We start from the raw sequence: 26500 nt of genomic DNA, 5'->3' as shown, positions 1-26500 counted from the left end.
GGTAAAAATCAGTTGTTCTGCTCCTGAGCAAAGCAGTTAACCAACCCACTGTTCCCCGGGCGCCAAAGACATGGATGTCATTTATGGCAGCCCCCCGCACCTCTCAGATTCAGAGGGGTTGGGTTAAATGTGGAAGACACAGTTCAGTTGAATGCATTCAGTTGTTCAACTGACTAGGTATCCCCCTTTCCCTTATACTACAGGTTACCACAGAATTCTACAGTAAGTACTGTAGTATATACCACAGGGAGTGATAAGTACATATCTGTGTGAGTGTGTGTGGGTGTGTGGGTGTGTGTGTGTGGGGGGGGTATGTCAGTGTGTAATAAGTTGTCCAAGAGTGGATTGCATCACTCTTTGCCTGACCTGTTTTTGTGTGTTTGTTAATTAAAAACCACATATGCAGACACCCAGTGTTGACCGTCATTATGAACTATATATTGTGTTTATTGCACACCACACCACACACACAAAGACACACACACACAGCTGCAGCAGCAGCGGGGGACCGTGCATAATGGTAAATTGATAGCTAGGCCATCTGAATCAGACGCACCCATCCTGTTAGTCATCATAATAATCAAACATTAATAAGACCATTAAATCGAATTACTGGCAGCAGAAATATTGATTGGCCTTTGCAAATAGATAGAGCATGATGAAGTGTGTGTGTGTGTGTGTGTGTGTGTAGGGGAGGGGGTAGGGTAGAAGAGAGTCCCCCCTCCCATTCTGATTGAGTGTTCCAATGTTCCAGCTTCCCTGTGAAGTTCTCCTCGGACTCCTGGGGAATTCTGGCAGGGACACACTCCCTCAGTCCTTTTATCCCCCAGCCGACCCACATGGTGTGCGTGTGTGTGTTCGTGTGTGTGTGTGCGCGTGGAGCAGGCATCCAGATTCACAGGGTCACTATCGTTCTCTGACCCGGTCGCCCAGCAAACACTATCAAACGCCAATTACACACACACACACACACACACACACACACACACACACACACACACACACACACACACACACACTGCTGGAAGTTTTAGGAGAGAGTTTTATAGTTTTCGGCTCCCTCCTCTCCTCTCCCCATCCACCCATCCCTCTTCTTTGCTCCCTCGTTATTCCATTTTTTTTCTTTCTCTCCCTCGTTCCCATTCTTTGTCTGGGTTCCTCTGACATGGATTCCTAATCTCTAGACGAGGCTGGGAAAGTTTGGAGAGACAAAACATTGATTTGAGTGTGTGCAAGAGCGTGTGAGTTTGTCCTTCTGTGTGCCTGTGTGAAACGTTTGGTGTGGTAAAACACTGATCTACACTCATCCAATCCTACAACCACCCTTGACTATTACATCCAATGTCATCCCATGAAGGTGGTTCTCAGCCATAAAGGAGCTAAGACTGTGTGGTGGTCTTCTGTAGTTAGACACTCTATGAGGGGGGATAGAGAAAGAGAGAACCAGACAGTCGTTGAAGTCTTGCTCAGAACCTCAAAGTTCTCTTTCTAGGTATTCGATTTTATTGTGACAGCATTTTGTTGAATTTTTTACAACAAAAAAAATCATTGGGGGGTTTACAGGAACAATATTAAAAAAATATTGGTACAGTGTTCAAACAAAAAACGAAAAAGAAGTTGGCCTCCGCCCCCAACTTCTCATCCCATTTCCTCAAACCCTACCCAGCCAACATGTCTCCCTCCAACCACCCGCCTCCATGTTTTCCACCACTTCCCACTTCCCCTAGCAACCCTGTTAAGTATTCTAAGAAACTACTCCTTCATTTCTCCATCTCTCTCTCTTTTCCGAGTGGGTTGGGTGGCTAGTCTCTCTATTCCCCCAAGACAGAGGGCTCGGACCCCAATGCTCTTCAACACTTTGAGGAAGTGGGCGCGATACAGCTACAAAAGTACACTCCCACCAACACAACTTTCACTGTCTTCTTGTAAGCAACATCCTTGGCGCTTCCAGGCAGCTGCTCGAGAGTAACAATGTTTGAAATGTTTGTTGGTGTTGGTGGGTTTTTTTTTGTGTCGCACTGCATACTTTTCCCTGCTCTTTTAACGGATTAGGCTTTGACAACGATGGATTGCACAAACGTTGTGGAAATCTCGCCACATTTCCTACAGATTTACAAAAAACATGCACCTCCACTGGCAGAGCATATCGGCGACAAACCTTAGAAGAAGCCAGGTGACAGGGGACTACAGCTGGTAAGGGCAGACAGAGGAAGATACTGACAATCGAAGGTAACATACCTAAAATATTTAGAAAACACAATCTCTCACGTGAATGCAGAGTTCTAAGTGAATTATGTGATGCCACAAATACGTCCAGAAACGTCCCAGAGGCTCTGAATGTGCTTGTTGGTAAAGATCATTGATAAACAAAGTGGATTGAATTTGAACTGCTTCACCAATCAATGCATGCAGACATTGGATGTGTCACTGAAACTTGGGCCCATGAAAATATCCTAGAGGAATTATCAGCTGTTCAGAAATGACAGGACCAGAGGGGATGAGAGGAGGGGCCGTGGATATGTATGTGAACCACAGTACGCAGGCAAAGTGAAGAAGTGACCTAGAGAAAGAGGAATTTGAGTCTGTGGTTTCACCTCCTACTGGCAAGGGACTGTTCCTGCTGCCTGGAAGATTGCCAATGTGTGTCCCCATACCTGAAGTGTCAAACCCACGTACAACGAGTGACTGGAGGCCCATCTCTCTAACTTCATGCCTTGGAAAAATCCAGAAGAGCTTCATCGTAAAAAAAAACTCATTCCAAAAGTTCTATCTGAGTTCACAAATCAGTATGTCTACCTACCAAAGTCCAGCACTACCACCAGCCTTGTGAAGGCTGCACACACCTGGCTGACAGTTACAGACTCCAAAAAACTAACAATGGTGAGGGTGTTATTTGCTGATGTGTCCATAGCCTTTGATTGGGTAGACCACGCAAAGCTCCTGCAACATCTGTCTGACATTGAACTTTCTCCAAGGTTGCTAGCCTAGCTACACGACAGGAAGAAGACAGAGGGTGATGGTTACTAGCCTGTCTCCACAGCTACACCACAGGAAGAAGTCAGAGGGTGATGGTTACTAGCCTGTCTCCACAGCTACACGACAGGAAGAAGACAGAGGGTGATGGTTACTAGCCTGGCTCAGCAGCTACACGACAGGAAGAAGTCAGAGGGTGATGGTTACTAGCCTGTCTCCACAGCTACACCACAGGAAGAAGTCAGAGGGTGTGGTTACTAGCCTGGCTCCACAGCTACACCACAGGAAGAAGACAGAGGGTGATGGTTACTAGCCTGTCTCCACAGCTACACCACAGGAAGAAGTCAGAGGGTGATGGTTACTAGCCTGTCTCCACAGCTACACGACAGGAAGAAGGCAGAGGGTGATGGTTACTAGCCTGGCTCCACAGCTACACCACAGGTAGAAGACAGAGGGTGATGGTTACTAGCCTGGCTCCACAGTTACACCACAGGAAGAAGACAGAGGGTGATGGTTACTAGCCTGTCTCCACAGCTACACCACAGGTAGAAGTCAGAGGGTGATGGTTACTAGCCTGGCTCTACAGCTACACCACAGGTAGAAGTCAGAGGGTGATGGTTACTAGCCTGGCTCTACAGCTACACCACAGGTAGAAGTCAGAGGGTGATGGTTACTAGCCTGGCTCTACAGCTACACCACAGGTAGAAGTCAGAGGGTGATGGTTACTAGCCTGGCTCTACAGCTACACCACAGGTAGAAGTCAGAGGGTGATGGTTACTAGCCTGGCTCTACAGCTACACCACAGGTAGAAGTCAGAGGGTGATGGTTACTAGCCTGGCTCTACAGCTACACCACAGGTAGAAGTCAGAGGGTGATGGTTACTAGCCTGGCTCTACAGCTACACGACAGGAAGAAGTCAGAGGGTGATGGTTACTAGCCTGTCTCCACAGCTACACCACAGGAAGAAGTCAGAGGGTGATGGTTACTAGCCTGTCTCCACAGCTACACCACAGGAAGAAGTCAGAGGGTGATGGTTACTAGCCTGGCTCCACAGCTACACCACAGGAAGAAGTCAGAGGGTGATGGTTACTAGCCTGTCTCCACAGCTACACCACAGGTAGAAGTCAGAGGGTGATGGTTACTAGCCTGTCTCCACAGCTACACCACAGGAAGAAGTCAGAGGGTGATGGTTACTAGCCTGGCTCCACAGCTACACCACAGGAAGAAGTCAGAGGGTGATGGTTACTAGCCTGGCTCTACAGCTACACCACAGGTAGAAGTCAGAGGGTGTGGTTACTAGCCTGTCTCCACAGCTACACCACAGGTAGAAGTCAGAGGGTGATGGTTACTAGCCTGGCTCTACAGCTACACCACAGCTAGAAGTCAGAGGGTGATGGTTACTAGCCTGTCTCCACAGCTACACCACAGGTAGAAGTCAGAGGGTGTGGTTACTAGCCTGTCTCCACAGCTACACCACAGCTAGAAGTCAGAGGGTGTGGTTACTAGCCTGGCTCTACAGCTACACCACAGGAAGAAGACAGAGGGTGATGGTTACTAGCCTGGCTCCACAGCTACACCACAGCTAGAAGTCAGAGGGTGATGGTTACTAGCCTGGCTCCACAGCTACACCACAGCTAGAAGTCAGAGGGTGTGGTTACTAGCCTGTCTCCACAGCTACACCACAGGAAGAAGACAGAGGGTGATGGTTACTAGCCTGGCTCTACAGCTACACCACAGGAAGAAGACAGAGGGTGATGGTTACTAGCCTGGCTCCACAGCTACACCACAGGTAGAAGACAGAGGGTGATGGTTACTAGCCTGGCTCCACAGCTACACCACAGGAAGAAGACAGAGGGTGATGGTTACTAGCCTGGCTCTCCACAGCTACACCACAGGAAGAAGACAGAGGGTGATGGTTACTAGCCTGGCTCCACAGCTACACCACAGGAAGAAGACAGAGGGTGATGGTTACTAGCCTGGCTCCACAGCTACACCACAGGAAGAAGACAGAGGGTGATGGTTACTAGCCTGGCTCCACAGCTACACCACAGGAAGAAGGCAGAGGGTGATGGTTACTAGCCTGTCTCCACAGCTACACGACAGGAAGAAGGCAGAGGGTGATGGTTACTAGCCTGTCTCCACAGCTACACCACAGCTAGAAGTCAGAGGGTGTGGTTACTAGCCTGGCTCTACAGCTACACCACAGGTAGAAGTCAGAGGGTGATGGTTACTAGCCTGTCTCCACAGCTACACCACAGGAAGAAGGCAGAGGGTGATGGTTACTAGCCTGTCTCCACAGCTACACCACAGCTAGAAGTCAGAGGGTGTGGTTACTAGCCTGGCTCTACAGCTACACCACAGGTAGAAGTCAGAGGGTGTGGTTACTAGCCTGGCTCTACAGCTACACCACAGGTAGAAGACAGAGGGTGATGGTTACTAGCCTGGCTCTACAGCTACACCACAGGTAGAAGTCAGAGGGTGTGGTTACTAGCCTGGCTCTACAGCTACACCACAGGTAGAAGACAGAGGGTGATGGTTACTAGCCTGTCTCCACAGCTACACCACAGGTAGAAGTCAGAGGGTGATGGTTACTAGCCTGGCTCTACAGCTACACCACAGCTAGAAGTCAGAGGGTGATGGTTACTAGCCTGTCTCCACAGCTACACCACAGGTAGAAGTCAGAGGGTGTGGTTACTAGCCTGGCTCTACAGCTACACCACAGGTAGAAGTCAGAGGGTGATGGTTACTAGCCTGTCTCCACAGCTACACCACAGGTAGAAGTCAGAGGGTGTGGTTACTAGCCTGGCTCTACAGCTACACCACAGGAAGAAGTCAGAGGGTGATGGCAAATGGCACTTTAGCCCTTGGGCAGAGGTCACCTCTGGTGTGCCACAAGGGGGCGTCGTCTCACCATATCTGTTTCATATCTGTCCACCCGAAAAGTTGTCTTCAGTAACACTCTGGACATTAGGTATGCAGACGATGTAGGACTGTTCTGAGTCATACCATTAACCAGCATCAAAGAGGGCATTTCCATGGGCTTGGAGGCAAAGCAGCTGGAAGAGTGGGCCACATTCAACAACATGCTCCTGAATGGGAAAAAGTCTGCAAATTGGGATATGTTTTTCTAGAGACCATCCACAACCTGCACCACTAATCCTAGGAGGACAGAAAGTACCAAGTGGTAACAACGACTAACAGTCAGTGAGGAAGGCCTCAAAACGCCTGACTGTTCTTGCCAGAAATGGCCTACCCACTGAAGATCTGGTCACAGTCTATACTACACTGTTCAGACCTTGTCTGGAGTACAGTGGAGTGCTGTTAGTTGGATGCAGTACAAATCAGCAGGCCCAACTAGACAGGGTGCAGAGGCGAGCCTTGAGGATCATTTCCAGAGGTGGAGCAGTCCAACCACAGCTCCCCTCACTGCAGAGCAGGTGAGAGCAGGCTGCAGTGTACCTGGTGAAGGACATGCACACTCTTGACCATCCACTGAATAACCTGCTCCGTTCAAAAAGAGGTAACTGCACCACCAGGCTCCTGAGAAACAGCCACCAACTGTCCTGTATAACTGCCCGTACGAACCGCCTGAGAAACGCCACTCTACCCACTGCTATCAGACTGTACAGTCGTGGCCAAAAGTTGTGAGAATGACACAAATATTAATTTCCACAAAGTTTGCTGCTTCAGTGTCTTTAGATATTTTTGACAGATGTTCCTATGGAATAATGAAGTATAATTACGAGCATTTCATAAGTGATAAAGGCTTTTATTGACAATAACAAAAAGTTGATGCAAAGAGTCAATATTTGCAGTGTTGACCCTTCTTTTTCAAGACCTCTACAATCCGCCCAGGCATGCTGTCAATTAACTTCTGGGCCACATCCTGACTGATGGCAGCCCATTCTTGCATAATCAATTCTTGAAGTTTGTCAGAATTTGTGGGTTTTTGTTTGTGCACCCGCCTCTTGACGATTGACCACAAGTTCTCAATGGGATTAAGGTCTGGGGAGATTCCTGGCCATGGACCCAAAATATTGATGTGTTGTTTCCGAGCCACTTAGTTATCACTTTGCCTTATGGCAAGGTGCTCATCATGCTGGAAAAGGCATTGTTCGTCACCAGACTGTTCCTGAATGGTTGTGAGAAGTTTCTCTCAGAGTATGTGTTGGTACCATTCTTTATTCATGGCTGTGTTCTTAGGCAAAATTGCGAGTGAGCCCACTCCCTTGGCTGAGAAGCAACCCCACACATGAATGGTCTCAGGATGCTTTAATGTTGGCATGACACAGGACTGATGGTATCGCTCACCTTGTCTTCTCCGGACAAGCTTTTTTCCGGATGCCCCAAACAATTGGAAAGGGGATTCATCAGAGAAAATGACTTTACCCCAGTCCTCAGCAGTCCAATCCCTATACCTTTTGCAGAATATCAGTCTGTCCCTGATGTTTTTCCTGGAGAGAAGTGGATTCTCCAAAATTCTTCCTGAGCAAGCTCTGTACTGGTGGTACCCCAATCCCGCAGCTGAATCAACTTTAGGGGACGGTCCTGGCGCTTGCTGGACTTTCTTGGGCGCCGTGAAGCCTTCTTCACAACAATTGAACCACTCTCCTTGAAGTTCTTGATGATCCGATAAATGGTTGATTTAGGTGCAATCTTACTGGCAGCAATATCCTTACATGTGAAGTCCTTTTTGTGCAAAGCAATGATGACGGCATGTGTTTCCTTGCAGGTAACCATGATTGACAGAGGAAGAACAATGATTCCAAGCACCACCCTCCTTTTGAAGCTTCCAGTCTGTTATTCGAACTCAATCAGCATGACAGAGTGATCTCCAGCCTTGTCAACACTCACACCTGTGTTAACGAGTGTTAACGAGAGAATCACTGACATGATGTCAGCTGGTCTTTTCGTGGCAGGGCTGAAATGCAGTGGAAATGTTATTTTGAGATTCAGTTCATTTGCATGGCGAAGAGGGACTTTGCAATTAATTGCAATTCCTCTGATCACTCTTCCTAACATTCTGGAGTTTATGCAAATTGCCATCATACAAACTGAGGCATCAGACTTCGTGAAAATGTATATTTGTGTCATTCTCAAAACTTTTGGCCACAACTGTATACTAACTCTAGAGCTTAAAAATTCTCCCCCCAAATTAAATTTTTTTAAATCACATTTTAATATTTACATTTCCATCATGAAAAATGTCCTGGAATGTTTTCAATTGTTCTGTATTCTATTTATGTCACATATGATGTGTTTTAAATGTATTTTAAATTAGTGTTTTGCAATTATTAGTCATGTAAATTCTGCATTTCTTCAGTTTCATCTGTGAGCAAGAATAAATAAATAAACTCAAACACGCTCAAACTATTCCACTGCTGAAGGGCACTGCTCTTCGGAGAACATTTCTACTTCAATAACAAATGCCGTTGAGTGTGGACTCTTTAGTTCACTTTTGAAATATGACAATGCCTAACAAACTTTGATTTTTGAGTGAACTGTAACTTTAAGAGGGACTCTTAAGGGCAGACAGGTCACTCAAGATCCAAGGAGATAGTCAACGTTCGTCTAGATCCCCAGGACATGCCATAAAAACAGGCCACTAGGGGCAACAGTGAGCACTATTACCCTCAGGTTGAGGGCTTGTGGACAGAGATGGCGGATGGGCGTATGTAGTTGACGTGTTCAACCCCAGTGCTAGGCACTAGTTTATTTGTTATTTTTTAGCAAAGGTATCCTAAACCTTAACCCTTACATTAACCATTCGGAATGAAAGCCTAAACTTAACTTAAATTTGACGTTTATCCCCCTTGGACAACGTTGAATATTGAGGTCTTGTTACTTGAGCCAGTGTTTCCCAACTCCAGTCCTCGAGTAGCCCCAACTGTACACATTTTTGCTGTAGCTACAGACAAGCACACCTGATTCAACTTGTCAACTAATCATCAAGCCCTCAATGAGTCGAACCAGGTGCGTTTGTCAGGGGGTCCAACATAAATGTGTACTGTTGGGGGTACTGCAGGACTGGAGTTGGCTTAAGGAGTGAAACACTGGCTTAAGGGTTGAAACACTGGCTTAAGGGGTGAAACACTGGCTTAAGGGGTGAAACACTGGCTTAAGGGGTGAAACACTGGCTTAAGGGGTGAAACACTGGCTTATTATAAGGGGTGAAACACTGGCTTAATGACTTAAGGGGTGAAACACTGACTTAATGACTTAAGGGGTGAAACACTGGCTTAAGGGGTGAAACACTGGCTTAAGGGGTGAAACACTGACTTAATGACTTAAGGGGTGAAGCACTGGCTTAAGTGGTGAAACACTGGCTTAAGGGGTGAAGCACTGGCTTAAGGGGTGAAACACTGGCTTAAGGGGTGAAACACTGACTTAAGGGTTGAAACACTGGCTTAAGGGGTGAAACACTGGCTTAAGGGGTGAAACACTGACTTAAGGGTTGAAACACTGGCTTACGGGGTGAAACACTGGGTTAAGGGGTGAAACACTGGCTTAAGGGGTGAAACACTGGCTTAAGGGGTGAAACACTGGCTTAAGGGGTGAAACACTGGCTTAAGGGGTGAAACACTGACTTAAGGGGTGAAACACTGGGTTAAGGGGTGAAAGCACACTCCGGTGGATCTGGTGTGGTGTGCTTAGCGTCTAACGGGTCTAGGGAGATCCAGAGTGTGTGTTTAAAGGGGATTTCTACAAGATAAAACACTCTCTGTGATCTATTATAGATGGATGTGGAGGCGAGGGAAGCTGACAGCACCATGTTAAAGCCCCAGACACACACACACACACACACACACACACACACACACACACACACACACACACACACACACACACGCACACACATAATGTATAAATGCCAAGATACAAACACACACATGCACACGCAATCACCTCCTCAAGAATGTGTTTCAACCCATCCACTAATACAAACCTGCTTTAACACCACACGCATATCCTCACATCTGTGTGAAATACAGTTACAAATACTATGTGTGTGTGTGTGTGTGTGTGTGTGTGTGTGTGTGTGTGTGTGTGTGTGTGTGTGTGTGTGTGTGTGTGTGTGTGTGTGTGTGTGTGTGTGTGTGTGTGTGTGTGAGCTGGGCGGGAGACCCGGTGGCGTGCTCCCTTCAGGCTATGGCTTGCACACGAGGCATGTGAGAAAGCGAATGAGACAGGGAGAGGGAAGGAGAGAGAGAGAGAGAGAGAGAGAGATGGAGAGAGAGAGAGAGAGAGAGAGAGAGAGAGAGAGAGAGAGAGAGAGAGAGAGAGAGAGAAAGAAAGAAAGAAAGAGCAATCTCTTTCAGATGTTTGGGGTCCTTCCTCACCCTTCACACACACACACACACACACACACACACAGACACACACGCTCTCCTACACTTTCACATGGTCACAATTACGCTCCTGTAAACAAGGCAGTCCGGAGTTGCATGAAACGCTCAGAGGATTGGGAAGAATGGGAATTCCTCTCCGGCCTCAGGGAAGGAAGTTGAGTAAAGGCTAGGAGCGGTTCAATGCACACAGCTACACACAGTCTGAACCACTGCACTCACAGGGAATAGTCTTCAGACTGCAGTTTGGCTTCTCCAATCCCAACTTTCCCCTGTCCTAGTAACACCTACACACACACAGACACACGAATACAATCCTCCTGAGGATGTACCAAGGAAAACACACACACTCACCTGTTCGTGGTATTCAATCCCCATACTCAGTGTATTAATCAGAATGGCGATCATGATCCCTCTTCCAAAGTACTTGCTGTCGACTATCTTCCTAAAGGTGTCACACACCAGCCTCCAGGCCCGGACCACTCGCCCTGCCGTGGTACCCAGCTTTCGCTGCCCCTTCCTGGGCTGACGGCTGTCCCGACGGTCCCTGCGGTCTCTGTGGTGGAGGTCCTGGGTGAACTCGTAGATGCCCTCGCTGTCTGAGTCCCCGGGGTTCTCGTTTCCGTCCGTGCCCTCTGACTCCCCTGCTAGGGCCTTGGCACAGTATGGGCATGACTCTGGGTCAAAGGGGAACGAGGGGTCCAGGGTTCCGATGACACTCAGGTCACGGTTGGATAGCTGGGCTGGAGGGAGGGATGGAGAAGACGATAGGAAGAGAAAACAGATATACAATAGCATCTTTGTTGATATTGTACCTTTTCAAACATGTAACTCAGAAAAATAGATGTTCCCATTTTCTCCCAATTTTCATCACAGTCACATCGTGACTTTAATTTAAACAAGACAGAAACACCATATCCCTCTCACATGGTTTGCGTGTGTTTTATGGTGTACCTGGCGTGGGTGTGTGTGTGTCCACCAGACTCTGTGGTCCCCTCTCCAAGGTTAGTGGTGGTATATTGAGGTTGAGGTTTATATTACTGATGGTACTAGCTGTAACACTGACACTTCTAGACTCCATTAGTGCCCTGGGCTGTAGGGTGGGGTAGTTCTTAGGTCCGGGGGCAGCAAAGGGCACTGAGTTCCTCTTCATAGCCCTGGACATGGGGATGGGTGCCAGGGAGAAGGGGCTAGGGGTAGGGGTGAGGGTAGTGGGGGTGGTGGGCTCCAGGTGGCAGTCTGTGTGGCACATGATGCCCAGCGCGGGATTGGCTGGTGATGCCGGGGTCGCCAAGTTCAGGTCAGAGGTCGATGGAGGTGGACCCAACATGAGCCGTCCAGCGCCACCGTTGTTGCTATGTGAACCCGTCTCCACGTCCGCCCCTCCTCCCCCGACCCCCTCCACCCCCCTACCCCCTAGTCCCCCCCTCACACTCCCATTCACTAGGTGATAGTGATGATGATGATGGTGATGTTGGTGAGCCAAGTGATGAACGGACATCGACCCTTTTCTGGAGACCACAGAACCCTGTCTGGAAGCCTTCCTCCTCCTTCTCTGGCTCCCCCTCTCTCGCTCCAGGGCAGGGGGAGAGGCTGCGATGTTCATCCCAGCACGGCGCATCAAGGCCCGACAGACATGGGCCACCTGCCTGCACCCCTTGCGGATGACATGGACCAGGAGTTTGAGTAGCTCGTCGTAGCAGGAGCCCGGCTCGGAGAAGGAGGCCAGGGTACTAGCGTTGGACAGGAAACGGATGCGCTGTTCCTTCATCAGCTGGCTCTCCCTCTGCTTGGTCTCACTGAACTGGGTGGCGATGACGACCAGACACAGGTTGATCATGAAGAAAGAGCCAATCTGGAGAGGGGCAACCAGAAACACACACAGAGTCTATACCCACACACTTTAGGGAGTTTTTCCACCTACATATCCTCTGTGAGTTGAACATACAAATAACAGACAGTCTCCCAGGTTAGCTAGCGGCTAGCCTCCCAGCCTCTGAGAAGCAGCTCCCCCAGCTCTGTGAATGTGTGCTTGAGGAGATAATACTCCTGTACTGTATCACCAGGCTGTGTACTGCTGAAGGGAGTTTCAGACTGAACAGATGTTGAGTGGTGTACTGAGACATGTTGTTTCTGGAAGCAGACGTAAGGGCCTGGGAGGGCATTCAGGAGTCAGGAGTTTGCTAAGAGCTTGAATAAGCAGCTATGCCATTGCATTGAATTATGCTACAGACACACACACACACACACACACACACACAAACTATAGATTAATTCTAATAATTAACTCTCCCCACTTATTTGGTCACTTACGATGATGAGGAGGATGAAGTAGATGAAGTTGTAGAAGGAGTGAGAATCCATCACAAAGTACATGATGTCCACCCAGCCCTCCAGCGTGATCACCTATCAGCACGAGAAGGAAGGAGAGAAAGAGAAGAGACAGAGAGAGACAGACACACAGAAAGACATAGATATCACACAAACAAAGGCTGTAGGTCAGGCATTTTGACTTCAAACCCCTCCCTAGTGCACCATCCACATCACACCAACTACTGAACACTCTCTGAACACACACACTCTCTCTCTCTCTCTCTCTCTCTCTCTCTCTCTCTGTGTGTTTGAGTTTCACCTCAAGAACAGAGCCACTGAGATTGAGTTAACACTGGATCCGCTAAAGCAATCATTTTGACTATTTTTTAAAGTCCTGCCACCCCTCTGTCCTGGACTTTTCCAAAATAAGTCTATATAACACACTGTCGGTGTTAGAATCTTAATATTTCAAACACAACTGGAGTTATAACCAGTTTTATGAGGCCATGTCACTTCCACATGTTGCCCCTCCTTCTCCCAACAGTAGGACCTGCTCCACACCTTCTCCCAACAGTAGGACCTGCTCCACACCTTCTCCCAACAGTAGGATCTGCTCCACACCTTCTCCCAACAGTAGGACCTGCTCCACACCTTCTCCCAACAGTAGGACCTGCTCCAGGACCTGCTCCACACCTTCTCCCAACAGTAGGACCTGCTCCACACCTGCTCCACACCTTCTCCCAACAGTAGGACCTGCTCCACACCTTCTCCCAACAGTAGGACCTGCTCCACACCTTCTCCCAACAGTAGGACCTGCTCCACACCTTCTCCCAACAGTAGCACCTGCTCCACACCTTCTCCCAACAGTAGGACCTGCTCCACACCTTCTCCCAACAGTAGGACCTGCTCCACACCTTCTCCCAACAGTAGGACCTGCTCCACACCTTCTCCCAACAGTAGGACCTGCTCCACACCTTCTCCCAACAGTAGGACCTGCTCCACACCTTCTGCCAACAGTAGGACCTGCTCCACACCTTCTCCCAACAGTAGGACCTGCTCCACACCTTCTCCCAACAGTAGGACCTGCTCCACACCTTCTTCCGACAGTTATAAGTGCAGTGCCCAGCAGATAATCCCTCTGATAATCCCCTTGAAACGGAATGCCAAAACAGCAGAGTAAATCAGTTCAATAAAGTATGATGGGGGAGAAAGAGGGAGAATGGGTGAGATGATGAGCGAGGGGAAGAGAACGATGCATAATCATGTAATCAGCAATTGTGAATGAAGAACAGGGCGGGACATTCTACTAGATTGATCCATTCTAGTTATAATCTTAAAATGGTATGTGTCCTACTGTATATCAGTCCACTGAATCCAAGCAGTCTTATCAGTCTACTCTGGCCTAGTTGGAGGAGGCTACACAGTGAGAGTGTGTGCAATCGTTCATGCTGAATGGCTTTCAATATCTGGGAAAACATCCGGGCAGCAGGTGAGCGAATGTGGCAGAGTGTGGTGACGAGGATTGCGGAACCTTAAATTGGCAAGGGGAGAAATGTCACCGTGGACAATTCCCTCACTTCACTGTCATTGGCAGCCGAGTTGCTTGCCAAGAAAACAAGTCTGGCCGGCACCGTGATCAAAGTGAGTCGTGAGGTCCTTCCTCTGCGCAAAATAAGGCACCTGCACAACGGTGCTGAAGAATGACAAGACGCCAGGGACACAATAAAGAGAGAACGGGAGTGTCAATGCTGTGGGTAACTGGAGAAAGGAGTCAGGCGCAGGAGAGCTGAGATGCGTGGACAAGGTGAGTGTGTGTGTATTTCATTCAAGAAAACACCAGTATAAACACAATACTCTGGTGCTGGAAAAGTAAAAACGGGCGTAAATAACAAAACCCGGCAACAACCAGCCATCAGATACAGCCTTACAATAGAACAAACACGCACACACACATGGGGGAAACCAGAGGGTTAAATAATCAACATGTAATGGGGGAATTTAAACCAGGTGTGTTAAAAACAAAGACAAAACAAATGGAAAATAAAAAGTGGATCGGTGATGGCTAGAAGGCCGGTGATGTCGACCGCCGAATGCCGCTCGAACAAGAAGAGGGACCGACTCCGGCGGAAGTCGGGACAGGGAGACTATTACACACTACAACCAAACAAAGGTATGTCAAAGTGTGTCAAGCCGGTGAAAGTTACGAGGTTTTATGTCAACTGTTGAATGAAATCCAACGGATGCCATTGCATGAAGACACACACAAGCGCTGAAGATAATTGACTATTTTTGACCGCTGTCACATCAACGCTCATATTCATTATAATGCTTCGCTCATATTCATTATAATGCTTTTTGCTGAGTTCCAGTCTTTATCACTTGACACTGCATCTTGGTGGTTGGGATATATCTATATTTTTTGTGCTATAAAAAGAAGCTGTTACCGTGTTCCAACACAAATGCTTCCTGTTTCACAGTTGTAACAGTCACTCCGTGAATACAATTGATTGAATCCCTGAATATTTTTCATTGCTGTAGGAACACAACCAATGATTATCTTTGCGATAGCATACAGTGTATGAGACGTATTAATCACACTGTTGGAATGTTGCAGTCAGAACGACTGCTCATTGGCTCAAAGGGCGGTCCGTTGAGGCCCGGCGGTTCTCATGCTAATCGTGGAAATCCTCAATCTTTCTGATTCAGGAGTATGTCTGTGAAGTCTGTAACGACACAACTACAACACGGGGACAAATTAAAACTCGAGCGAAGTCCCTGCGATGAATAGGCTGACAAGAGAGCGAATGACAGAAATTATATTTAGTGCGCTTCACTCCACTTCAATCGCCATAGCGACCCTCTTAATCTATTCATCCCTATTCCTTAGATGCAGCAGCAGTACAACCAATTATGCTCTCGGTCTCTGTGTCTCATACACCCTAATGCAACCTAACCCTGGGAAGGATACAGCTCAACAGCTACGTCAAACTCTTAAGGAGGGACCAGTCAAGTGGTCAGTCAACTGTTTGGTGTACTTCAAAACAAAGAAAGAGATTTTTTTTTAAAACACTGACGATGCTGGTTTAAAAGGTATTTTTGAACAAGATACTGTACAGTGTAGCGTAAAACCAATTTCCAAAAGATCAGCTGTCTCTAACCCCGGTGCCAACAATTTAACGTACCACGACACTTTAAACTCGCAGGCTCTGAGTATGCAGCTGATCACTAAGTTAGTATCAGACAGATGAGACAGTGATGCCATCTTCCTGAGACACTTCTGAAATACTGCCATCCTGGAACATTAAATGCATTGGCTTTTATGGGTAAACAGTATTGACTGTGCTTTGCGGAGTGTAAGCGTGCATGTGGCTGCATGTACATACAGTTGAAGTTGGAAGTTTACATACACCTGAGCCAAATACATTTAAACTCAGTTCTTCACAATTCCTGACATTTAATCCTAGTAAACATTCCCTGTCTTTGGTCAGTTAGGATCACCACTTTTTTTTAAGAATGTGAAATGTCAGAATAATAGTAGAGAGAATGATTTATTTCACATTCCCAGTGGTTCAGAAGTTTACATACACTCAATTAGTATTTGGTAGCATTGCCTTTAAATTGTTTAACTTGGGTCAAACATTTTGGGTAGCCTTCCACAAGCTTCCCACGGAAAGTTGGGTGAATTTTGGCCCATTCCTCCTGACAGAGCTGGTGTAACTGAGTCAGGTTTGTAGGCCTCCTTGCTCGCACACGCTTATCCAGCATCTTCACAAAGGTAATTTGCTGTTGTTCTGGAATTGATTTGCACTTTTCGCACCAAAGTACGTTCATCTCTAGGAGACAGCGTCTCCTTCCCGAGCGGGATGACAGCTGCATGGTCCCATGGTGTTTAAACTTACATACTATTGTTTGTACAGATGAACGTGGTACCTTCAGGCGTTTGGAAATTGCTCCAGGGATGAAACAGACTTGTGGAGGTCAACAAAACATTTTCTGAGGTCTTGACTGATTTATTTTGATTTTCCCATGATTTTCCCATGATGTCAAGCAAAGAGGCACTGAGATTGAAGGTAGTTCCTTGAAATACATCCACAGGTACACCTCCAATTGACTCAAAAATAAGCAGCCATGACATAATTTTCTGGAATTCTCCAAGCTGTTTAAAGGCACAGTCAACATAGTGTATGTAAACTTCTGACACACTGGAATTGTGACACAGTGAATTATAAGTGAAATAATCTGTCTGTAAACAATTGTTGGAAAGATTACTTGTGTCAGGCACAAAGTAGATGTCCTAACCGAATTGCCAAAACTATAGTTTGTTATCAAGAAATGTGTGGAGTGGTTGAAAAACAAGTTTTAATGACTCCAACCTAAGTGTATGTAAACTTCCGACTTCAACTGTACATGTATCTGTGTTGCTGTCCATACAATTACATATATGCGTACGCGCAATCCATATGTATACCACAGAAGGTTGCACCTTAATTGGGGAGGATGGTCTTGTGGTAAGCGGAATGAGTGGAATGGTATTAAAATATATCCATTCGCTCTGTTCCAGCCATCATTGTGAGCCGTCCTCCCGTCAGCAGCCTCCACTGAACTGATGCACACAGGCACGCCCACGCCATTCCCTCACCTGAAAGATGGCGATCCAGGCGTAGCAGATGTTATCAAAGTTGATGGCCCCTTTGAAGGGGTTGACGTGTCCCGCCGAGCAGTTACTGTAGTACTGGTTCCAGTTGATACAGGTGCTGTTGTCTGTGCTGTTGTAGGACTTCATGTCCATCTGACACTGGAGACCTCCCTCCTCATACAGGGTGGGCACAGAGGAACACAGGCGCATGCCGTTCTCCCTGGGCATGGAGCAGATGAAGGGGTTCTCATCATCGTTCTCCGTGTGGTAATAGTTGCCGAGCTCGACGGACAGAGGACTGGCGAGAGAGGAGAGAGATTTACAGTTAGGGTTCTAGTAGGTAGGCATGGAGAATATGAAGGGGTTTGGTCACGGTTCTCTGCATGGTAGTAGCTCCCCAGCGCCACAGGTAGAGGACTAGAGGGAAGAGAGGAGAGAAGGGATAATAGCAAGGTTAGTGTAGCAGTTGGTGAAGTTCTCCCATCTAGGGTTTTCATCATTGTTCCCTACGCAATCTGTGTATTTACATAATATATATATATTTTTTTGCCTTGATTTAACTAGGCAAGTCAGTTAAGAACTCATTTTTATTTATAATGACGGCCTACTCCGGCCAAACCCTAACCCGGATGACGCTGGGCCAATTGTGCTCCGCCCTATGGGACTCCCAATCACGGCCGGTTGTGATACAGCCTGGAAACGAACCAGGGTCTGTAGTGATGCCTCTAGCACTGAGATGCAGCGCCTTAGACCGCTGCGCCACTCGGGCGTGCACGTGTACAGTATGTCCCTCGTCTGGGTGTCTGTGTTAACCACGGCTTAGCTCTAATGGCGCACATCTCCGTCAGAGGATAGATAATTGGTGCGTCTGTCAACACAGACTGCCTAGAGGCGATGTGACACGCTGGATCGGTGTGTGTGTGTGTGTGTGTGTGTGTGTGTGTGTGTGTGTGTGTGTGTGTGTGTGTGTGTGTGTGTGTGTCTGTGTGTGTTTGTTTTGATGCATTAGCCACGCAAGTAGCTTCAATTACTTACTGGGCCAAATCCTCCCTCTAGTACTGCTATGGCAGTCCCAGTTATATATTTATATGCTAACACATATATATTTATTTAAGCTATTTAAGCTATTTCACACTTTAGGATGGAGTTATGCAACAGCTTCGGCTGGCGAGTCAATCTGTGTTGGAGGGGATTTAATCCTTGTACCCATCATGGAATTTAATAGTGCGCAGTCACGTGGCTAATGCAATGGCAAAACTGTGGTAATTAAAGTTATGATTAAAGATGTCTTTCCATTGATGTTCCTTGCTGTTGCAGTCTGTTTTAATGGCTTTATCTGCTATTATGACATACAAAATGACGGGAATGTAACATTGCGTGACATTTGAAGAGAACCTGAAATGTTTCGTCCAAATGGAATAGAATGAAAAGTCTTCACGGACCCATAATGTAGAAGGGCATTTAGGTCCTTTATGAGAAAATGTCATAAATCATAACTACCATGGTGGAAATGTCATATACCATGTATTACTTATGGAGCTGCTGTATAAGAGTATGGGCAGTAATGGTCTCTCTCTAATCTCACTAGTTATCCTCTCCTTCCCATTCATCACCTCTATATAATCATGGCTACTCGTTGATTAATACAGGAGGGATGACGCTGCTCAGGAAATGGCGGTGGTGGCCAGTATGTCTGACGGATCTTTTTTTCCAAGGTCAAACTTTCCCTACACTGTCAACCCCAAGGCATTTTTTTTACTCAAATACTTCTAGGAAGTTGTACTCAAAGTCAATGAAAAGTCATTATTACTTCAAATGTATTTTTGTGGTACTTACTCAAAACTAAATGAGAAGTCACACCCTCTACATTTTTTAAAAGATATGATAACAAATGAACTTTTTTTCCCAGCATTCTCTACTGCAGGTTGATAGTTTGGAATTGTTTTTAATGTCTGTGTTTTTGCATGTACATTGAATGATTGATTGATTAACATGTAGATGCTACACAAAGATAAATGACAGTTTTGTAAACAAATCCAATCATAGAATTGTTGCACCCGTTACTGAAATGGTTGTTCCACTTTAAATGTCTTAGGTCATCTTAGGTCACTGTGCTTAATCTTGGCAGTCATTATGACTGCAGGTTTGCGGCTGAATACAAATTTCAACTGTTGGATATTCTAACGCTGGCTAGATTCCAACAGGAATTAGACATCACTTTGCAAACTAGCGTAATGTGATTTACATTTACGGTTGCAAGATTCTGGCTAATTTCCCAGGTTTTCAGAACTCCTGGTTGGAAGATTACTGTTTGTGGAATTTTGCAGCCAGACTTGCAGGCCTGATGTGGCCTGTAAACGATGAGTTTCAGGTCTAGGTATAAGGCTTTATGTCATGGGTGGTAACTCTACAATTCAATCAAAGAGCAAAGGCACACTGGTAAATGATTGGATGCGTGGCTTAGTGGGGGAGTTGAATTTAAGCATTACCTTACTCCAAAAAACTGCATTTGTATTACTCATATGAAGGTTGTACTGCTCACTTCAACTATTATATGTTTCTTAACAGAATTTTTGTGAGGTCATTGGTTTCCTCAAAATGTGTGCACAGCTAGAACTGATCTGGTTTTACAGTGTATCAACATCCCACGTTCTGGAAACCAAGCAATCCGCATCAACAGCCCGCACACAGATTAAGTAACAGAGGCTCATTTGCTACAGAAAATAAACTCACCTCGTTTGCCTCTGACCTCATTACCACCAAACCAAATCCATTCATTTCTACCCTCTTCTTAACCGTAACCCCCCCTCACCACTTCTCACCCAAAACCTCCTCACCCGCACCCTCCTCAGCCCTATCCCCCCACCACCACCACCACCACCACCACCACACACACACACACACACACACACGCACGCACATACACAGTTCTACTCACAGTGAGAAGTTCTCAGGCAGGAAGCAGCGGTTCCTCAGTAGCCCCGCCCACAGCTGCACGCCCACAATGCCGAAGATGAAGAAGACAAAGAAACAGAGCAGCAGGACATTCCCCAGCATGGGCAGGGTGTCCAGTAGCAGGGTCACCAGGATACGCATACCTAACACACACAAACAAACACACACGTTGTTTTTAATACCTTGTCAGACACATACGTATACAGAAATCAACACGTGTCCGGTATCATACACATTCCCACACACACATCTTTATATACAAGTGGAGGAAAATAGAATGGTTCAACTACAGTACACCACGAGCCCAGATGGTATATTGTAATAGTGACAACGCAGTATACCATTCCTGTCTCTGTGTGTCAGAGTACACTGTGCCCGCCTGAGGAGGACAAGTTAGGAACTTCAGCAGCTCCTGTAACTGCAGTAAAGTGCCTCAGCTTTACCACAATCTCTTCAGCCTCCTCCTCACGCTCCTGCCCACACAGTCCCCGGGGCCTATCGCTGTGTGACTTCCTCCTCTCTCCCTACTAACCAGACAGTGGTTAAATCAGAGTTATATACACACTCTCTCTCTCTCTCTCTCTCTCTCTCCCTCCCTCTCTCTCTCTCTCTCTCCCTCTCTCTCCCTCTCTCTCCCTCTCCCTCCCTCTCTCTCTCCCTCTCTCTCAGCATGGGAAACATATGTTTACATTGCCAAAGCAAGTGAAATAAATAATAAACAAAAGTGAAATGAACAGTAAACATTACACTCACAAAAGTTCCAAAAGATGAAGACATTTGTCTGTATACAGTATTGTAATGATCTCTCTCTCCCCCCCTCTCCCCCTTCTACCTCCCTCCCGCCCTTGGATATCCTCTCTAGTTAAGCTCGCAGCTAAACAGGTGACTCGGGCGTCAGTAACGAGAATCATTTTCCGATCAGGATTTATCCGGGTAATTGGAGGAGCCGGGTTAATCCCTGTCTGCTCAATGACCACCACCACCACGGGGAGAACCAGCGAGAAATTAGTTGATTTTGGAAAGAAAGAGACAGAGCGAGGGAGGAAGAAGAGTGAGAAAGAGACAGAAAGTGGGAGAAAGAGAGAGGATGGAGAGTGGGAGAGATAGCGACAGAGAGCAAAAGAGAAGGAGGGGAGAGAGAGAAAGAGAAATGTGCACATTTGAAAAGAAAATGGGTAGGGAGCAAAATAGGGAGAATGAAGAGCGCTCAGTAGAGATAAGAAGCGAGGGATGGTGTCATCGGAGGAGAGAGAAGAGAAGTGAGCCACAATGAGAAGCATGTCTGGGTAGATAACAGGCGTGTCGACAGTTTGGGTTCACATCCAGCTGTATTGTGTCTCTCTATCTAGTCTCACAGTCATCAGCTTTTTACAGCTACGCTGCCTGACGGGGAACAAATACACAAGACACAAATCCAAGCCTAAGACAGTAGTTGGGTCGTTCCACCAATTCGGTGTAGTTTGAGAAGTATAACTTGGTAAAAAAAAAACATTTGATTTGACCTAATTTTAACATTCTGTCATAAAGAGCACATGTTCAAGAGGTTAAATAAATGTAAGAAATACTATAGTAAGTGCTTATTAAGTGCCAAATAAATTCAACAAATCAGCATTTTGACATCTGTGCGCTCTCTGTGACTTCTAGGAAGATTCTAACTCCAAGTTGTCACCGTCATTGTAAAGCCCTAGTCATTGTGTTGCTTTGACAAAGTTATTTCTGAGGGTTATTATTGATTTCATGGGATTAGTGATTCATTCAAGTCTGTCCCTCATTTTGAAGTCAACCCTGTTACGTGACTTGAAGTCTCATTTTAATATGGTTTAACGATTCCTTTTCAAATATTTATTTCAAAAGAAACATTGAACATCTAATAGTCAAATGATAGTGTAAAAGCAGAGGAGCAGGTTCTATCATTTGTTTGCCATTGTCTGGTGTTTTTGTGGTGGAAAACTGAGTGGGTCACAACATGTCAACCCTGTGAAATTGTTGAAATGTTTTAACATTGCAAACAACAAGTGTCCATTCCCCCATCACAGGGGGATTCGTGGCTGATTTAACTAGCAGTTAACAGTTGGAGGGACGGTCAGGGGAATTTTTCCCAAATATGATACATTTCCATTTCCCACTTGGTTACGAACAAACCATAAGACTGCTAACCATCCACTGTAGAGCAGTATAACATAACTCTGGTTGCGTGTTATATTCCACAAGGTTGCGCTTTCAAACTCAGTGATGGACACAATTGTTATTATTATTAAGTTTAAAAAAAAAAAATATTACCCTATCCCAAACCTTAACCCTTACCTTAACCATTCGGAATGAGTGCCTAAATTTAAGATTTTAACCCTATCCAAAAGCTTAACACTTAACCTTCTAAATTTAACGTTTGGAGCAACTTCAAAATTTGATCAACCCAGGGTGTCAGAAAACACTTCAAAATGTGACTTTTGGAACAACATCCACATTTGATATTTGGAGAAATTTGGAAAACGTCTTAATTCTGCAGTGACATTGTGAGTGTCACGACTTCCGCCGGAGTCGGTCCCTCTCCTTGTTCGGGCGGCGTTCGGCGGTCGACGTCACTGGCCTTCTAGCCATCGCCGATCCACTTTTCATTTTCCATTTGTTTTGTCTTTGTCTTACCCACCTGGATTCAATTCCCCAATTACTTGTTCATTATTTAACCCTCTGTTGCCCCATGCTTGTTTGTGAGTAATTGTTTGTATGTAGTATGGTCGGTTTATGTGGGCTCTCTTTTTTGTTTAAGTTGAGTAAAGTATGTTTACTTACTCATATCTGCTGTCCTACGCCTGACTCCTGTACACCAGCTACACACAGACCTCGTTACAGTGAGAACTTGTTGCTATAATAAAGAGCATTTCTTTTAATATAATAGGCTTTTGAAATGCAATATTGGTGCACAATTTCTACTTAAAATATTAATGGGATGCAAAAAACACTTTTCGTGGAACAACCTGAGATGTTAAGCTACAAGTTATACAATATTATTATATACCACAGGGAGATATTCTACAGAGTAAAGAAATGCAGACTCACACTATAGATCAAATGGAAAAGGAACAGCAACACTCAAAGGTCCCAATCCTATTTTTAGATCAGCACACCTCAGGTTTTCGCGGGAAATCATCCAATGACATCAACAATGCATGACATTTTTACTCTTTGGAATTAACACATTAATGCAGAATATGTCAACACAGAAACTACTAAACAGCACATGAATAATGTTTAGGGCTGTCAGAGTTAATCAGTGTATACAGCTAAAACAACAATGGGATGTCACATCAAGTTGACATTGAGGTGAACCCTCTAGTCTAAGTCATATCTGTGAGCATGTTTTAAGACGGTCAAACCTAGGATTGCTTATCTATTTGATTTGGAATTTTAAGATATAAGAAACATCAGGAAACTTTGTTTCTCTTTTTTCATGTATTTATCCCCAAATGTTAGGCACTAAAACTATCTCCATACAGTATATACAGTACTTCCATACATTTTTCAAACAGGTACCGGGGACCTTCATACAAGTCGGGTGAGGCTTGTGGGCGTCCTAGGGCAAAACGGAGTGTGTAGCCCAAACCGTTCGGACACTACAGACAGAGGTTGGCAGAAGAGGCTGTACCCACTTCAGACAAGTCTCATGGTCCGACACCTTTCACCACAGATCCGGAAGGGCGATATCGGGGGGGGGTGGATTGAGACGCAGCTACTGCAAAAAAACAGATATCTATATCTTAAACAGACTCATTTTGATGGGGATGTTTGTAGGCCAACGGTTAAAGAAAGTCTTTATCAATTCACCAGATTCTCTTACCGTTACTTCGGACAAAATCAAGACATCAATATTCTTGTAATGCTTTTTGTATAAAAAAAATCTTATATTACAGCTCAATATTAGCAAATCCTGAATTAGTGATTAATCACAGCAGATTAACTCGACAGATCACAACAGATTACATTTTTAATCGTTGACAGGGCACATTTTTTATTTAACTAGGCAAGTCAGTTAAGAACAAATTATTATTTACAATGACGGCCTACCCCAGCCAAACCTAGACGACACTGGGCCAATTGTGCGCCATCCTACGGGACTCCCAATCACAACCAGATGTGGATTTTAACCAGGGACTGTAGTGACACCTCTTGCACTGAGATGCAGTGCCTTAGACCGCTGCGCCACTCGGGAGCAACGATGTCCTACCCCAGCCAAACCCTAACCCGGACGATGCTGAGCAAATTGTGAGCTGCCCTATGGGACTCTCAATCACGGCCAGTTGTGATACAGCCTGGAATCAAACCAGGGTTTGTAGTGACACCTCTAGCACTGAGATGTAGTGCGTTAGACCGCTGCGCCACTTGGGAGCCTAATAAACGTATGCACTTATTGGGTGCATTATGTATACATAATTCTAGTCTGTACTTATACTAAGGTCTAAAAAAATCCAGTATGTATGTTGTGTATTTTGTTAGTGCGTGCTCTACATTATCCCCTTCAGATAATCACCATGAACTCTCCAGGAAACAGCATTCAGCAGGATTCAGTTTGTTCAACACTCCCTGACGAGGGACACTTTCTGCACGTTACAGCACTTTCTCCCTCTCTATCTCCATCTCTCTCTGTCTTTCGTTCAATTTCTCTTTCTCTCTCTGGTCATTAATGAGTAAAACAGCAATGCAAAGCAAAGCAGCGCACACATACACATTAATGAGTCGACTCCAAATCAGCGCAGGGACCGTACACTGCAGTGCGCTGAGCTATGGGAGAATGATGCTTAGCTCTGCCTGTCACAGAGTTTAGGATTACTGTCTTATAGTCGCATTAAACATAGAGGCTCACTCCAATGCAAGTCATGGGCTTAGTCCCAATAGTGTAACTTTGCTTCGTTTTACGTGAAAATGAAGGGCTTTATAGGAAACTGTGCCCTAACCTTCGGGAATAAATGGCTACTGTGGCCAAATGCGTTTCTCTGGTGTGTTGTTATGCTAATGACATACAGCAGCTTATTGTTGAGCCAACTTGGATCATAGGGGATCCCCAGGTTATTAAATCGATGCATGAAAGCACATTTTAAAAAGCTGGACAAGCTGGAAATTGTGAATAATGGAACAAGATGGAATTTCAACAGCATCTCACTGTTTGACTTCAGTATTCAACGTTTGTCCAGGGGAGATAAACATCACATTTCAACGGTTAAGTTTAGGCATTCATTCCGAATGGTTAAGGTAAGGGTTAAGGTTTGGGATAAGGGTAAAAAAAAAAAAAATACTGCCTAGCACTGGGACTGAACATGTGACCCTCGGAACCAGAACTCCGGGATAGGTTTACAACTGAAACAATTTGACGGTTAAGTTTAGGCATTAATTTCCAAATTGAAGCTGGAGCTCACGCCTTGCACCCATCTGCCATCCCCAGCCACTGCACCCAAGCAAGCCTACTTGACGGTAATAGCGCTCACCGTTGCCCCTAGTGGCCAGTTTGTAAGGCATTTCCCAAAGTCCAGTGGACCTGGACGAACGTTGAATATCGCCTTGGATCTCAAGTGACCTGACTGGGCATATATCCTACATATTCATTCATTCATTTGAGGTATGTCTTTTTCACTTTCTTTTTCTTTCTCACACACACAAACGAACACCTCTCCCCATCCCCTAACAACCACACACTCTCCCTTTCTCCACAACCTAAACATAATCCGATCTGATTGACATTTCATCTTGTATAATAACCGTCTCTCTCCTCCTCGGGTCTTTGTGTGCTTTCCAGTTACGCGCTGGGCGGCCATTTAATGTCAACATGGCTGCCAGGAAACTGACTGTGATGGGAGCCCATCTGCTTACAGGCACATCAAATCTCTCCTGTCCTCTCGGCTGAGGCCAGCCCTGGAACTGGCAGCACTGTGTGTCTACCTAACTCTACTGATGGAGTTTCAAAAGAGGGAGTTGGAACACACCTGCGTCCCTCTGTAGCCCAATCCGTAGGCAATAGCCCTTGACAAAGGGTCTAAGCCCAAAGTTCTGGATAGTGTTGTTTTCATTACATTGTTTTGATTAGGGAGGAAACAAAAGGGCTAAGATGGGTGTACAGCAGAGCTAGCATGAATTAGCATACAGTAACTGAATCTCCCTAAGGTACAACTAGTGTGTTGCTTTGTAAATATTTTATTCTATTGTTACATGAAATGCTATATTGGCAGTACATGCTCTAATATAATAATAGGGATACCTAGTCAGTTGTACTGAGATAATAATGGCGCCG

At 45.8% G+C, this 26500-nt stretch overlaps 1 protein-coding gene across 1 annotated transcript in view; it reads right to left on the bottom strand.

Annotated features, from left to right (window-relative positions):
- The window catches only part of cacna1g (calcium channel, voltage-dependent, T type, alpha 1G subunit), a 311200-nt gene that overhangs the window by 132790 nt on the left and 151910 nt on the right, over nucleotides 1–26500 (bottom strand). The window contains exons 6-10 of the mRNA XM_042306304.1: nucleotides 20207–20366; nucleotides 17272–17566; nucleotides 12633–12725; nucleotides 11274–12174; nucleotides 10674–11062 (exon numbers count right to left, since the gene is read on the bottom strand). Of these exons, the coding sequence (XP_042162238.1) occupies nucleotides 10674–11062; nucleotides 11274–12174; nucleotides 12633–12725; nucleotides 17272–17566; nucleotides 20207–20366 (1838 nt within the window). The remainder of the gene's footprint in view (nucleotides 1–10673; nucleotides 11063–11273; nucleotides 12175–12632; nucleotides 12726–17271; nucleotides 17567–20206; nucleotides 20367–26500) is intronic.

The sequence above is a fragment of the Oncorhynchus tshawytscha genome, linkage group LG25 (assembly GCF_018296145.1).
Source record: "Oncorhynchus tshawytscha isolate Ot180627B linkage group LG25, Otsh_v2.0, whole genome shotgun sequence".
Taxonomy (NCBI): Eukaryota; Metazoa; Chordata; class Actinopteri; order Salmoniformes; family Salmonidae; genus Oncorhynchus; species Oncorhynchus tshawytscha.
This window is presented reverse-complemented; position numbering and strand designations above follow the sequence as displayed.